General features: G+C 39.4%; 1 protein-coding gene across 9 annotated transcripts in view; it reads right to left on the minus strand.

Annotated features, from left to right (window-relative positions):
- Nucleotides 1–16,172, minus strand: part of MAP7 (microtubule associated protein 7) — a 177,535-nt gene that overhangs the window by 14,359 nt on the left and 147,004 nt on the right. For 6 of the 9 annotated variants that reach the window (XM_040239306.1, XM_040239301.1, XM_040239299.1 and 3 more), the window contains 4 exons: nucleotides 12,304–12,417; nucleotides 7,502–7,653; nucleotides 2,262–2,377; nucleotides 1,628–1,911 (listed from right to left, as the gene is read on the minus strand). In XM_040239306.1, coding sequence (XP_040095240.1) covers nucleotides 1,628–1,911; nucleotides 2,262–2,377; nucleotides 7,502–7,653; nucleotides 12,304–12,417 — 666 coding nt within the window. The remainder of the gene's footprint in view (nucleotides 1–1,627; nucleotides 1,912–2,261; nucleotides 2,378–7,501; nucleotides 7,654–12,303; nucleotides 12,418–16,172) is intronic. The other 3 variants (XM_040239302.1, XM_040239305.1, XM_040239300.1) reach the window with 1 other exon arrangement.

The following is a 16,172-nucleotide window of genomic DNA, read 5'->3' on the forward strand; positions in this document are numbered from 1 at the left end:
TAGAGGGCTTGTGCAGCAGGGAACCCTCCTAACCCTCAACCCCAGGCACCATGGTGAGATGCACCTGACCACTCCAGACCTTCCTTTCAAGATCTACATTTCTCCTGTTCCCAGAAGTTTTTTCTTTGTCCTCAGAACATTTTTTGGCCTTTCTCTTCTCCCTCTTTACATGTAAACAGATACTGGACTCTCCCATTCCCTTAACAATATTATCATTTGTCTTGAGTCATCTATTCTTTCTTTGCCCTCACCCTCTATCTTCAAATTAAGTTTTAAAGAGAAAACTTTTGGATGAAGACAGTTTTCAACAAGATGTACTGAATTTCTAGCTCCAGGTGATTTTTAAACTTTTAGACAGCATCTAGTTAGTCTGGTAGAGATGAGATCCACTGGGTCTCCTGGAAAAAGTTCTGACCTCTGTCAGTCACACAGGCTAATAAGCCAGTGGTCCTCAAACTACAGTACACGTAGGATGTGAAGTATAAGTGACGTGTTAGTCGCTCAGTCATGTCTGACTCTTTGCAATCCCATGGACTATAGTCCACAAAGCTCCTCTGTCCATGAAGTTCTCCAGGTAAGAATACTGGAGTGGGTAGCCATTCCTTTCTCCAGGGGATCTTCCCGACCCAGGGATCGAACCTGGGTCTCCCATATTGCAGACAGATTCTTTACCGTCTGAGCTACCAGGGAAGCCCACACACAGGATAACTGCCACTGTTTTATCTGGCAATCCTGCACAGGAGTCAGACGACCTTAGTATCAGAGTCCATGGATCCACATATCCTGGTTTAATAGGTCTGAGGTAGGGGCAGGGTTCTATAGTATGAAACATTATAGATGTGGTTGAAAAATATTTCCATGAATTTTTTTGAAAATCCTCCTTCTAAAAGGTAGAGACTAATCCCCTCCAGTTGAGTGTGAGTTGAAGCTAGTGACCTGCTTCTAATGAACTGTGTGGCAGAAATCATGACTTCTGTGTATGTGAGACTTCTGAGATTAGGCATAAAAGATACTGTGGGCTTCTTGTGTTTCCCCCAGGTCACTCAGCTGGGGAAGGCCAACAGAGCAAGCAGACAGGCTGTGTGGACATGAAATAACCCTATGGCGAGGCCCATGTGTCAGGAAACGACGGCCACCTGCCTGGGCGTCATGAAACGACAGCCCTGTGTGTGAGTCATCCTCTAACAACCCAGCTAAACTGCTCTCAAATTCCTTTCTCAAGACTCTGCATGATACAGTACCTGTCTGTTGTTATAAACTCCAAAGTTTTGGGATACTTTGTTACACAGCAATAGATAAATGATTCTGATGCAGGTGCTCTGAATACCACATTCTGTCAAATTATTGGACTCAGCCAATGAAAGGAATCCTAAACCATACCTGGAACAAATATGCTGTGGCTCTAACAATAGGCTGTTGGATGGATGATTCCTTCTTTATATGCAAGAAAATTATACTTAAGAAAAGGTCCCCAAATTAGTCTTAGAGTAAAATTTCCAACTGCCCAAAAAGGGAGCAAAGAAGGGAGGGAAGGAAGAGAGGGAAGGAGGAAGGGCTAAGTAAAAGCAGTGCAGCAGAGAAAGAAGAGTCCAAGCAGCCCCCGCTGCACCAGTCAGTGGGTTCCTACCCGGGGCAGGCTCTGTTTCGTCTGGTGTCCCCTCTTCAACTGTGGACTCTTCTACTTTCACCAAAAGTGTTCTGCCCTTTAGTGAGGGCTCACTGGAAACTTTCTGAGGTTCCTTCTCAGGGTCTTTTCTCTCAGATTCCACTCTGACTTCTCTCTTGACAGGGCGGATGTTGCCGGGGGAGGGGGGCCGGAGCTGAGCAGGGGCAGCTTTGACTGGTCCAGGAGGTGTGGAGGGTGCTGGTCTCGGGGTGCCAGGCAGATGGGGAAAGGACTTGGATGGGAGCCTGGGCAACAGACAAAGAGAAGAGGGAACATGAGAACAGGCTTGCCAGAACCTCCCTTTCTCCACATCTCTACCATGTAACAGTCTTGGAATACCAACACCAAGAGAAATGAAGGTGTTTAGCTGTGTGAACATGTCTCTTACATCTTACATGGCAAACATGTAAGATCTAAAGTATTTGCTTTAGAGGCTCATTCCAGGTTTCTTTTTCCTTTCCTCTGAGGAAAAATGTTACTCCCTAAGAGAAGGCTAAACAATGTGGGGAGAACAGTTGCTTTTCAGAGCCAGAGGACAGACACTACTAATTATCCAACATGGAACAACACTGCCAGGCTCTTATATTTCACTTACCAAAGTCGGGAGGAAGCTGGTGATCTGCCTTTGGGATGAGATGGAGACAGAGACCTTTGGCTGCCGGATGTGAGGTGGAAGGGCACATTTTCTCTCTCCTTCTCTCTTTTATAGCCCTAAGTTCAGAGAAACACAATAATTAGATTTTTCCACAAGCAGGACAATCACATTCATAGTATTCAACAGTGAAGCTGTAATCCACTGAATGACTTGGAAAATTTCCAGCCTTTGCCATATATATCCATTCCACCCCAACTAAAGGCCTTTATTATGTTAAAATTGAACCTTATAATTGAATCAACACAATCTGACACTAATAAGAAGGTTCCAGAAATGTGATCTGGATGTGTATTTGTAAAAAACAAAGCAAAAACACACTTTTAGAAAGTACCTATGCTTTCTATCTAAAACTGCCTGGACCAAAATCTCTCATATTCTGGTATAGCCCACACAAATGTCAAAATAAAGGTCACTTACAGCTTATCCTCCCTACCTTTGTCTCTTTTAATTCTTTAGCATTTTTCTTTTTTTCACCCTGGAACACACTACAGCTCAGTCTTTTTTTTTTTTTAATTTACATGTTTGCTATATCAGACATTAATTTTCTCTTTATACTAATGGTATATAAACAAGTCCTTCCTTACCTAGTGTCCTCTTGCCCTTGAAAGAAAAGTCAGACCCAAGGTGAGGGATTTTAGCTATTTTTGGCCTTCATTAGGGATGAAATGAGAATCTGACAGTGGGCTGAAATATCAGCCCTCCTCTGTCCGAACACTAGGAATTAGTCAGAGAAATGACACCTTTCCCAGGTTGAAATGGGCAAAAGGAAACCCAGAAGTGTTCTGATAAAGTCAATCAAGACAAAAAACAAACAAGGAACACGGCAAGAGAGACTCATTCAAGTATCTGAAACATGGCTGACAGTGTTCTGCAAGGGCAATGAATGCTTGCTGGAGACACCTGTGTAGAGGTCTAGCAGTCCTTCACTCGGTGGGATCCTTGCAGGAACTCGGACTGAGGTTGTTAGCGAAGAGACAGAACACCATCTAGCTTCAGAGCCAACAGGCTGGTGTGTACCTTCTTTTCCTTCCTGCCTGACTTAAGCATCACCTACCTTCTCCATCACCTGCCCGCCCCCCGACTTTGTTCCCTTCAGTACTTCTTCTAACTGCTTCTCTTTTCCTTAGTAACATCCTAAATGATGGGCTAGACGATAGGTGGGGGAAAACACCTCACTGTCAAATAATACTCAACATTTCCCCAGAATAAACAAATGAAGGCTGGGTCAGGAAAGAGCTTCACAGGGCATGTGCCCCCTCTATATCACTTGCAGCTGCATGACCACCTTCTGTCCCCATCTCTGGTACCAGAAGGCAGGAGGCAGAGTCTCAGAGAACACTTGCAGTCCTTGGGTAGCTGAAGCAGTAGCCACCATATGGAATGCTCTTTGCAAGAATACAGGGTGGCAATTATGCTTCCCTTCCCAAGGGAGGTTGGGGTTACGTAGCTTCAATTGCTTTGCTTTTTCTCAAAACATTTTAATGTGGTTAAAGTCACAAATGTCTTTCAAATGTCTTTCTGTTGGTCTTAGACTCAATCACTTGAGTTTCACATATGTGAAGGTGCTCCTAATTCTTATCCTGATCTGAGTTAATAGCCAGTGGTTTGTATAATAATCTTTCCTGTTAATACTTTCCACAAGACTAATTTGGAAACATACACAGCAAGCTGCCCATGTCAATGGTCTGGACAACTTACCAGCAGGACAAAGACTTTAACTTTACAGTTAGAGTTAGGTTTCGAATACAAATAACCTACAAGAGAGACAATATAAACAGATATCCCCAGGTAGCACTGTACAAAAGAACTGGGATGATAGACATATTCTGCATCTACACTGAATAAAATGGTAGCCACTAACCAGATCTGGCTATTTGAATTAAAAATTAATGTTAAGTTCAGTCTCACAAATGTATTTCAAGTGCTCAAGAGCAGTCAGTTGAATTTAGATAAACCAAAGAAAATTAAAAAGAAAATTAAGAAAACAATACCATTTACAACAGTGTCAAAAAAAGAATATGTAGGAATAAACTTAACCTAGGACATGGAAGACGTCTATGGTAAAAACTAGAAGGCACTGCTGAAAGAAATTAAAGAAGATGCAACATAAATGGGAATACCTCTTATGTTCACAGGCTGCAAGACTTGTTATTGGTAATATATCACTACTATAAGCAATCTATAGAATCAATACACTCTTTATCAAAAGGCCACATCATTTTTTTGTCAGAAATAGAAAACTCCATCCTAAACTCATATAGAATCTCAAGGGACCCTGAATAGACAAAACAGTCTTGAAAAAAGAACAAAGTTGGAAGTCACATTTTCTGGTTTTAGAACATATTACAAAGCAATGGTAATCAAAACAATATGGTACTGGCATAAAGAGAGACTTAAAGACCAATGGAACAGAACAGACCACCAAAAATAAAACCTTGAGTATATGGTCAAAGGAGCCTTGACAAGGGTGCCAAGACCACTTAATGGGGAAAAGATAGTCTATTCAACAAATGGTGCTGGAAAACTAGATATCCACATGCAAAAATATGTAGTTGGACCCTTACATTATACAACATACCTTATACCACACACAAAAATGAACTCAAAACGCTTAAAAAACCTAAATGCTAAGACTTCAAACTATAAAATTCCCAGAAAAAAAAAATGGGGAGAGTCCTAATATTGGATTTGGTAATAATTTTTTGGATATGACATCAAAAGCACATGTAACAACAAAAAAAATAGAAAAATGGGACTACAAACTTAAAAACTGCATCAAAGGATACAATCAACAGAGTAAGAAGGCAGCCTAAAGAATGAGAGAAAATATTTGCAAATCATATATCTGATAAGGAATATCCATAATATATAAAAACTCCAATAAAATTAAAAATAAGATTAAAAAACTAAAAATTAAGATTAAAAATATGGGGAAGGGACTTGATTGGATTTTTCTCCAAAGATGATATACAGGTGGCCAACAAACACACAGAAAGATGCTCAACATCACTAACTATTGGAGAAATGCAAATTGAAACCATAATGAGATCATCTCACGCTCCTTAGGCTACTATTTAAAAAACAAACCAAATATTGCTGATGATGTGAAAAAGTGGAAGATCTTGTACCTTGTTGGTTAGAATGTAAAGAAATGGGATCGTCACTATGAAAAACAGTGTAGCAGTTACTTAAAAATAGAATTACCATAAGATCCAACAATCAGGTACGTATTCAAAAGAACCAAAGGCAGGATCTCAAAGAGATATGTGCATACCCATGTTCACAGCCATGCTATTCATAATATCAAAAAGGAAGAAGCAACTCAAATGTCCATCAACAGATGAACAGATTAACAAGATGTGGTGTGTCAATACATATGTGTGAGCGTATATGCACATACACAGTGGAGTGTTACTAGTCTTAAAAAGAAAGGAAATCTTGTCACATGCTACAATATGGAAGGACAGACTTAATACGCTAAGTGCAAGTAGTCACAAAAGACAAACGCAGCATGGTTTCATTCATGAAGGTATCTAGTGTAATCAAATTCATAGGAACAGAAAGTAAAAAATGGTGCTTGCCAGGAGCTGAGGGATAAGGAAACGGAAAGTTATTGCTTAGTGGGTACAGTTTCAGTTTTGCAGGATTTAAAAAGTTCTGGAGATTGGTTGCATAACAATGTAAATATACTTAACACTTTTGAACTGTGCACTTAAAAATGGTTGAGAAGGTAAATTTTGTTTTTTGTCACAATTAAAAATTGTTTAAAAGATAAATTTCAGATTTGATCTGTCAGTCTCATTAGTCACATTTTCAAGTGCTTGGTTGAATTCTGCAGTGCAGCTCTAGAATATAAATTATGTGAGTCGTTTTCTGACAGTAAGTATTTGCCTAAATATTTAATTGTACAGAAATGAAAAGGTACCCAATAGATCAAATACAGGAGGAAAGAGGCACGGAAAAGACAAAACAAGACTGGTGAGAAGATACAGGTTGTGGATCAAGTGATGACAAATCCCACTCATTTAATCTGTTGGAGGATTGGCTCTCACACTTTCCTCCTGGTGTGTTAATTTTCCTTTTAATCTCTAACAAGATATTTTTCCTTTGGTAAACACTTTTCCCTACCCAATAAGTGTTCAGTGTTCAGGGCCAAAGCTGTTCTGCTTGACTATCGCTATTTGGCCACAGCTAGGCTTTCTGAAGCATCAACGTGCTAATGATGGTAAACCTCCCAGACTTCAAAGGTAGTTTCACTTCTGGCTTCAAGGGCTGGAGGTCTGACTCAACCATGAATTAAACGTTGATTCCTGAAAGCTTGAGGGGCTTGAAAGAAAAGCCATCAAACTCTCACAACTCTTGAATTATCCTCAAAGGTCTAAGCAAAATCCTTTTAAGTGTCCATCAGCTTTATACATTTGAACTGCTCTGGGAAGTTAAGATTGAAAAAAGCATTGTTCCAGCCTTTCATGGGTCATGCTATTACCATGAGAGAGGGGCAATGAGATGTCCTGGTTGACTGGGGGGGTCCTTTAACACTAAAATACAGATGTCTACATCTTTCAACAGGTGCCAAATGATACATGGCTTAAAGAAGAGGAAATATTCCTGGAGACATACAAGTACCTCATTGCATTTACAGCATGGTGAAAATTGAGGTTAGTTCAGCGACCCTGCCAGTAACAACAAGTACAGATTATATTCTTCATTTGCAAAATGTGACTCTGTAACAGAGCCCAACAGCCTTTCAAGAATTACTTAGCAGGTAATTATAGCGTTTTCAAAATACTTTGTCACTATATTTTAAGATCTGGGCCTTGACACGGATTAGCTAAACAGACAAAAAGTCTTTATCTTGCTTTTTAGTGAATCACATTTAGAAGGCAGCCAGCTTCTGGATATGGTTGGGATAAAATGCAAAGGCAGCAGTCTAGGCCCACTTCCCCTTGAAAGCTTTTCTTACTTTCACACATAAAGTATGGCTGGTATAGCAGTGATTTGTTTCAAAGCACTCAGAGGGCAGTCTAGCCACTCAAGACTGGTGGGTGGATGTGATGACGGATGTCGGCATAGCCCGCTCTGATATCCACATTGCACCTTGGGGCGGTGTCCACTCTGCACAAGAACAGCAGACTTGTGCTCACCAGACTCACCAGGCTTGCTTCCCAAGAGCTACTCACCACTGTGCCGTGAACAGTCCTCCTCCGCGCGGAGCCCTCGGGTGGTGTTACAAAGAATTTTGGTCGCTCCAGTGGATTTCTAGAGTGTGCAGCTCTGTAGGGCGTGATGTTGATGGGGCTGCAAGATGCTGAACGAGGACAAATGGGGATAACTAGGGTGCAGGTGATTGTTTTACACACAAGAGTGCCAGAGGAGCAGTTGAAGGAAAGCCAAAAGCAGGATCGGGACAAGGAGCAAAGCAGAGATAGAGAGAAAAGTAGGGAGAAGTGTTATTACCTAAAGGCCTCCAGAACCATCACGCTCAATTCTCCTCACGGTCCTATTTACAGTGTGTCCAAAAGGAGGGCACGTCCAAGTGAAAAATCAGGAATATATGAACTATTTGGCTGTTTAAATACTTTAATTAAAGATACAGACATCAGCCATACAGAAAGCAATGGCCTTATATTCCTATAAACAGATGGTTCTGGTAAAATGCTATATTAGTGACATAATTTTAAGATAAGGATTGTTTATAATCAGATTTTTCCTAATTAGCTTTCAGATGGAACAAAAGGTGGAAAGACAGCAAGTGAGCAAGCAGGCAAGCAAGATATACTGCAGCTATTTTGGGAGTAGAATTCAACAGCCAGTGGGGACAAAAAGCAACTGAACTTTTAAAATGTTAAATGACCAAGTCTCATCAGGTGTTAAGACTTGCTACAAGAATAACTAATAATTTCCAGAAAAAAAATTCTGTAAATGTTTTATCTACTTAAAGGCAAATCAAATGCATGCTTTTGGGTTTTCCCAAAAGCCAAGGCATTGGATGGTTCACAACAAGCAGAGGAACGTATAGGAAAATGGGATGTCATCATTTAAAACGGTGAAGAGAACATGAATATGTTAGAATTGCCAAAAATAAAGTTGAATCATGAACGGCTGTTACAGTTTTACTTAAGATGAGATTTTTGTTTTGTGAAAACCACATAGTTTCTGACCTTACTTTCAAAGGAACATTGTTATTAATCAAGTGGTTGATTCTGAGTAACAATGGGGTTAAAGAAACTCACAGAACACAGGACAGGTATCAGACATTTGGGTACTAATGATCCAAGGTTCACTTTCATATTTCATACAGAAATCTCATTTTCTAGGTAAGTAACACAAACATGACTACTGAAGGGAATACTATGTATCTGGACCATGTTATGACTTTATCCAACCCTCGCCATTGTAGTCACTCTTTAAAGAAACTATTACATCAACTGAATATAATAGTATTAAGTTAATAAATTCAAAACTCAAAAGTTCATAAGACAAATTCAATCTTAATTTCAGAATTATGGTTAAAAATATGTTATTTTGGTTTACTCTATAGACAGAAAGTCCATCAGATTGCATCTTCACCCTTGTGTTCTCTTTCATTAAATACCTTGCAGTATCTTGTGGTTATCACTGAATGGTCAAGGCAGTGGATTGACTGGAAACAGCACTCTTTTTCCATCATCTGAAAACAGAACTCTTATTTCTTGGATAAGCTGAAACACTTTGCATTCCCTCAGTTCTCCTCAAAAGCTATATGTCTTACTTGCAAACTGACATAAAGGTCTGCTTCAGACCTTAATGGTGAAGGAAGTTTCCTTTATGTTGTGAAGGAGACCCTCTCATCATTTGGCTTACTGTGATCACAGGCAAAACGATTTGAAAACTTAACCTTTTCTTAAGTGCCACAACAAAGCACTTGTCCTTCCCAGACAAGGAAAGAGTTCATTAATGCAAACCCCCTCCAATCCAATCCAATGCCTTTAAAGTTGAACATCCTAGCACCAGGCACTTCTGTGGGATTTATGAGCAAGAGAGGCACACACAGCCCAAGGCACAGCCAGAGGTCATTAACTGCTCAACGATCAAGAAACCCTGGATGACAGCCTTTCTCTGAGGCTGTGGGTCTGACACTGAAAAAGGAATGAAGCCCAGAAATATGATTTCTTTTTCCTCTAGTGGGAAGTAATAATTTCAGGGGTTATCTATGGAATATTTCCTGAGACCATCATGGCTGTAAACCGATCTCATCATGTCATTGGTCCATTCTTTATTACAGTGCTGAGTGAATATGAAGGAAAGGAAGAAACCTACCTGACATAGTTTATACAAAAATCCTCGAATTTAATTGTTCAAGAAATATTGTCTGGTTAATTCTAAGGAGACTACATTTCATGGAATTCATTGCTGTTCTTAACAGCAACTACTGAAAAACCTGAAACCTTTAAATCAATAGTTCTGATGATCTTGCCTTTCTGAAGGAAAAGGAAGAGCAATATGTGTTTTTTTCTCCGTAGAGTGCCCTCCATATCCCAAAGTAGTCTTATTAAACATAAGATTTCTTTTATGGAAATGTCTTTGAGCAAGTCTTCTACAATATTTCTTTCTACTTTTGGTAGTAAGTATGCATTAATTTAACTCATTTGGATTTTCTATTTGAAATAATGGCTGCAGAGAAAAGATAATGCAGTTCATGTGGTTGATGTGCAACAGAGAGAATAACTACATGGTAGAATAATAACATTTATTAAGTGCTTACTATGTGCAGGTACTATTCTAAGCTTCTTTTTGCTTATGTTAATTCATTTAATCCTGAGCTCCAATAATCACATATATCTTAAATTTATTTTTAAAAAATGGGCAGGGAAAAATCAACCCAAAGCAGTGTTCACAAACAAAACATATGAGACTGATTTCCAATTTTCAACTGCTCTTATTACTTGTTCTGGGAATTTACAATCACTGGACACCCTAGGGGTAAGGGTGGCTGTTTTGATCTGCTATTATAACCCTGGCTCTAGATGTAGGTCATCCTCTTGCCAATGGCAATTGGATATAAGGTGAACTGAAGGAAAGACATTAAAAATAGGAAGACAAGAAAAAAAAATCAAGGAGAGGAGTTGGAAAATTAAAAGTGATGGGAAAGTGTTTTTTGACAAGATAAATGGGAGAGATATTAACATAAATAATTTTAAATGGAAAATTTTAAACACCACAGTTTTGGTTCATTAAATATAAGCTGTATTAATGCAATAATAGGTAACAATGATCTAAGGAAAGTATTAATAAAACAAACAAGTAAAGGCTATGTATGGCATTGCTTCACATTAAAATAAATGACAAAAATGTATCAGTTTGTGCAAAGGAAGATGTAAAAGTTGCAAACAAGAGCCAGTTAGCAGATTAAAAAGCCCCTTGACTGAGCATAAGGATGACGGAAGGTGGAAAGATGGGAAAGTCAAATGGGTGGAAAATGAGGAAATGGTGTTGGAAGAGACTAGAGGAAGAGTGAAAGAATTGACAAAGGTTAGTGATGACAGAAATAGCAAAGGAAGACATTTTTTTTTTTTTTTTTAGCTGTGAGGCAGTCCTTTAGTATGAAACAACACACAGTGGAGGTTCAGAAGCACAAGAGACAAACTATTTGGATCCTATGAAACATGACTGAAAAGGATTTTCAAAGGTTCTTCAATTAGCTGGACATACATGACTTGTATGTATGTACAACAAAATGGGCATAAAAATAAATTGTCTTGTACTTTTTCCTCCAGAAAAATCTCAGATGCAATGTGACAGCTGACAGAAGAGTTGCTTTACAGAAAACACAGATCGCTGTGGTCCAGCTAGTTGAATGCAGGATGGTACACAGAGTGTCACAAGGGTGCCAAGGACAGAAGTACACCTAAGATCTAGTCCACCTCAGTGGCTCTGGTGCAAGTCACTTATTGTCAATCTCTTGCTTTCCACAGGAAGGTGGTGAGAATGCCTGTACTTGCTTTCTTGACTGCCTCCCAGGGGTACTGTGAGAAGTCAGGTTAACACTCACTCACTGGGCACTACAGATGAAAGACATCATAAAACTACCAAGAGTTATTATTAAAAAAAAAAAAAAAGAGGGCTAGTGAACATGAACAGGCTTGCAAAGGCAAAGCCTTTTTAAAGGGAGCTTTATGAGGAGGCAATGCAGTTGCCTACATACCAAGATGAGGGCTGGTCACATGGATATTTGGGAAAACCCAAGTTAACTCACTGTGAGAGACACACTGCCAAAAGCCTAATATGTATGTTTCTTTCCAGCTAGGTGTAGACTATACGAACTTCTCATTAAACTAACTGGCTCATTCAGACATGTTTTACATTTTAAAAAAGTAGAGGAGTTACAACTAATTATAATGACTAGTACTTGGCACATTTTACATATTTTCAAAGTAATGTAACAACTAAGAACACTGTAATTAGCCTTCTCCACAACTCTTAAGAGTTTTGAAAGGGTACTATTCCTCGATTACATATAAAAGCCTAGCTCAGGGAGGATAAGTGGCTAGCCCACAGCCACATTTATGAAACACTATGCTTAAATAGGCTTGTGCTTTGATATTATCCCCTAGTCCACAAAGCAGTATTCAATCTTAAATTATTTCTACCTTTGATCATCTCCTCAGATGCAAAGGCAGAAAGGAAGGGAAAGAATAGGATTTTGTAGTACAGTTATGAACTGACAGAAGCCTCTGGAGCCACCTGATCACAAGGAGGAAGGTCCTTTGTCCGCCTGGCATCTGGTGTCCAGACAAGATGCTAAGATGGAAGCACAGAGGAACAATGCCAGGGGCATGAAACCAACACCAGCACACACATTTCCAACACCATCCCACCAGGAGGAGGAGAAGCACACAATGGGAAGAACTGAGATGTGATTAGATGAAAATGGGGTGGCTCAGAGAGGGCTTCTAAAGGAGGACTTTACCTCACTGAGAGAGTTGCACCTTGACAGTTTTACCTGAATCTCCAGACAAGGCCGCTGTGCTTTTACTTCTGGCCAGGAACGCATGTGTGGGCGTCAGCAGTCTGTTAACCACGCTGCTCTCCCATGGGCTGAGCTGCAGGCGGCGAGCTAAACGTCACCACATAAGCGAGATGTTAGAAGCGTTCTTTCCAGGGGCGAGGCGGGTGCAGGGCATAGCCCCTTTCACTTCCCAGGCCTCGGAGAGAAACCTCGACAGGAGAGGCTTTCCAGGGAGGAAGGTGGTGCAGAATTGGGGCAGGAGAGACTCTGCTCAGAGGAGTGGCTATTCCATAAGGTTGGCTCTCTTCAAGGTGTTAAGTCTGTGGCAGGCTCTATATTAGGTTTATGGACATGGCTTTTGCTAACCACCTGCCTATGGAGTCAACAGGTAACAAAACAAAAGAACCATTTCAAGCGGGTTTGGCATGTTTCTCTGAGTCCATCGAACCTAGCTGCCCTCATCGGGATGGGCAGTGGGCCTAAGACATACACCTCAGCCAAAGGGTGTCTTAAGTATTCTGCATGTCAAGTTCAACACAGGCTTGGGCAGCTTAATGTGAGACTGGAAATATGTGAATAAAGATAGAAAGGGTCTCCATTAGATTTTGCTACATCTCCATGAACTGCTACCTGGGTAACTGGGAGGGGCGGAATTAGATATAATAAAATGAAAGAGGACTCATGTAAAGTTCTGTATAGAACTTTTGTCTTCCCCATTCAGCAAGCAGGTTCTTGCCTGGTTTGGCAAGAACGTAAAACTTTTGATGAAGGATAAGGATAAAGCTGAACATAAAATTAAGATAGAAAAGCCAAAATCCAATATGATCATAATGTTGGAAATTACTAGTGGGTGTGTGAAGAATCCAGAAAATAAATTTAAAATGATACGATGCAGTACAGTCCCAAATTGTACCAGGGCTTCGCAAGACCACTGTTAGGAAATGGATGCTAATTACAAATAAATTACTTTGCTTATGCTATTACCTTCCAGTAATGGTCTATGAAAATACAGAAGCTACTTTCCAAAGATATCAGGAAAGAAGCTTGCAAAACCCTACAAATATCACTAAAATAAAGTGATCATATAGACTTGACCCTTGAACAACACAGCTTGAACTGCACAGGTTCTCTTATATGTGGATTTTCCCCACTAAGTATACTGTTGGCCCTTGGTATCCATGGATGCAGAACCTGCAGATGCAGAGGGCTCATTGTGGGGCTCAAGCACTTGAGGATCTGGGTGTCTGCAGCAGTTCCTGGAACTAACCTCCCACGGATACCAAGGGAGGTCTGTATATTTCAGAACATACTCCCAAATCATTTATAAAAACCTTTAAAACTGTCTAAACCTGACAAGGCTACTCTGTTCTACACCACAAACAGCAGGTGCAAATCCTCTGGCCTCTGGAGCAACTATTCTTATAATAATTTTTTTAATATATATTTTAAAGAAATGACTTCTAACTTCCAGAAAATTAATTTTAGTTAATAGAAGCCATCCAGTGTTAAAGGTTGTTATAAAAAATATCTGCTATTTCAAAGGGAGGTACCAGTCTCCAGTAAGTACCTTAATTACCTGACTTTATTTTAAATGAGTAGCCATTTTGATCAGGCACTGGAGAATTTAAGAATTAGTGAATAGTTTATTAGATTTTCTGGGTTTTGGGGGGAGAGTCTTCATGGTTAAATTAAACCTTATCTATGGATATGAAGGCATAAATAAAAAAGCATCTGTTATAAAAACTATTATCATACAGTTGGTAGAATGCACAATAAGATAAGTGCCATTATAAGCTGTGGTATGGCAGTGTGTGTGTGTGTATCAACAGAACATAATCTAAAAATCTAATCTAAAATTAGAATACATTCAGAGAATTAAATCAGTGGGCAAAGTAATTAGGATTAAATTAAAATCCTCAACAGAATTGTAATTTAGTAGATGATAAAGGAAAGAAGAGGTGAATCCCTCCTTTTCTTAGATAAACTCTGTAGAATAAATGACTCAAAACTGCAGACATGGTCTGTCATTGAAAAGATATGTCTGCTTTTTCTCCTCGATTAAGAAGTTCAATTGCTCTATTTCTGTTTCGTCTTTAAGGCATCAACCAAAGAATCTGCTTCAAATGAAGATCATTAAAGACCCTCTTTGACTTGGGTTTAAAGCAAATCCAAAGAGATTTGTTTTAATAACTTTGAAACTCTGAATGAAAGATATTGCTAGGAGAAATATGTTTCCAGTTCTACCATATTTTTAACTATGCCCTGAGCAAGAAAGAAATAGATCTCTTCCACCATAAGATAAATTTTTAGTAAAGGTTAGTACAGGAGAGTTACTTTTCAAAATGTTTTCAACCGAGTAGGGCCTGATCTTGAGATAAGCTGCTGAAGGAAAAAGTATTAATTCTCATGAAACAATTATAGTATTGATCCTCCTTAAGCAGTTAAAATGAGATATTGACAATTCCCTTTATAGACAATCTGGTCCAAGGAGGCAACTAAACATTATAGATATTTGTGCTGCCCTGTTCCTCCACAAGCAGGAAATCACTATTTAGTTCCTAATGATGGGTGCCAGGTAGAAATGAGACACATATTGTTACATCCTGAAATGTTCTATGAAATCTTCCATTTTTTTTTCATATGATGGAATAGTTTGAACTAAAACAGTAACAACAACAACAAACCCATTCTCAGGCCAAACAGAACATGCGGGCAGAATTCAGCTTTAGGCCCACCCCCATGTCCTCTAATCTAGATTCTGGGGGAAAAAAATGTATGGACTAATTTCCAGCTAAGAGCAGCCAATTTCCTTCTTATTTCTTTCAAATGCTCTGTCTTCCTTGAGGGGGAAAAAGAAAAAAAAAAAAACTGGTGAAGAAGGAAGCTTAATAATAAACACTTTTAATGCAAAAATTCCCAGTGGCAATATTGTCTCTGTTGCAGCAATTACAGAGCTCTTTAGTAATCTGGGGTTTCCTTTAACTAGGGTCATTTTATCAGTCCATGTAACTCTATATCCAGGTGTGATAATCAAAATATTTAAAAACTGATGGGGCAAGGCACAGAGCTAGTAGGTAACACTCTTTAACCCCCTTAGCTCTGGAGAGCCTGGGAAAGAAAGGACAGCTTGGGGAAGTGGATATTTACCACCTGGTATGGAAATATTCCAGCATTCTGAATAACCAGCAGAACATTTCAGTTGAATGTCAACTTTGATAGTATCAGAGCTTCAATTTAACATCACCTTTAAGGCCTGTGCTGTAGGGCTGAGAAAGCTCAAACAATCTAGTAATGGTGTACACTCTCTAAAGACTAGACTGTAAAAGCCTCTAATAATTTGATAAGAATGCTTTCTACTTTGATAATAAAGCATAATTAAATTTAACAAATAGCAGAAAAGAAATTATACTAACTAAATTACTTAGATCTCTCAGATTAGAGAAGTTCAAATGCAGAAGATTTCTATTCTCATTAAAAGACAGAGCCTTCTCACTGTGCTACTGAGTGTTCTGCCTAACTAAAAAAAAAATTGCTTCCTGAACTGCATGGGAGCCTCTGGATGAACCAGATTTTTCTTCCAGGCTGACCTCACCAGTTAAACCAGAACTGGGTCACAGTTCTTCTTATAAGGGGCAGAGAAGTGGCACCCCCAAATTTAGTGTTGTCCTCCTTGTCCTTTTAGTCTAGCTTGGCATCAGGTTTTACAGACCTGTACCATGATTCAAGGGGCAATTTCCTGGCTCCAGCTATTCACTGCTTGCTGAACTTTCCCTGACCCTTAACCTCATCCAAAGGCAGAGCGGATGGAGTCAGGATTAATCTAAGGAAGGACATCCATGAAGGAGAGAACTGCAGATGCAGCA

This window comes from Oryx dammah, unplaced genomic scaffold (assembly GCF_014754425.2).
Source record: "Oryx dammah isolate SB20612 unplaced genomic scaffold, SCBI_Odam_1.1 HiC_scaffold_4, whole genome shotgun sequence".
Lineage (NCBI taxonomy): Eukaryota > Metazoa > Chordata > Mammalia > Artiodactyla > Bovidae > Oryx > Oryx dammah.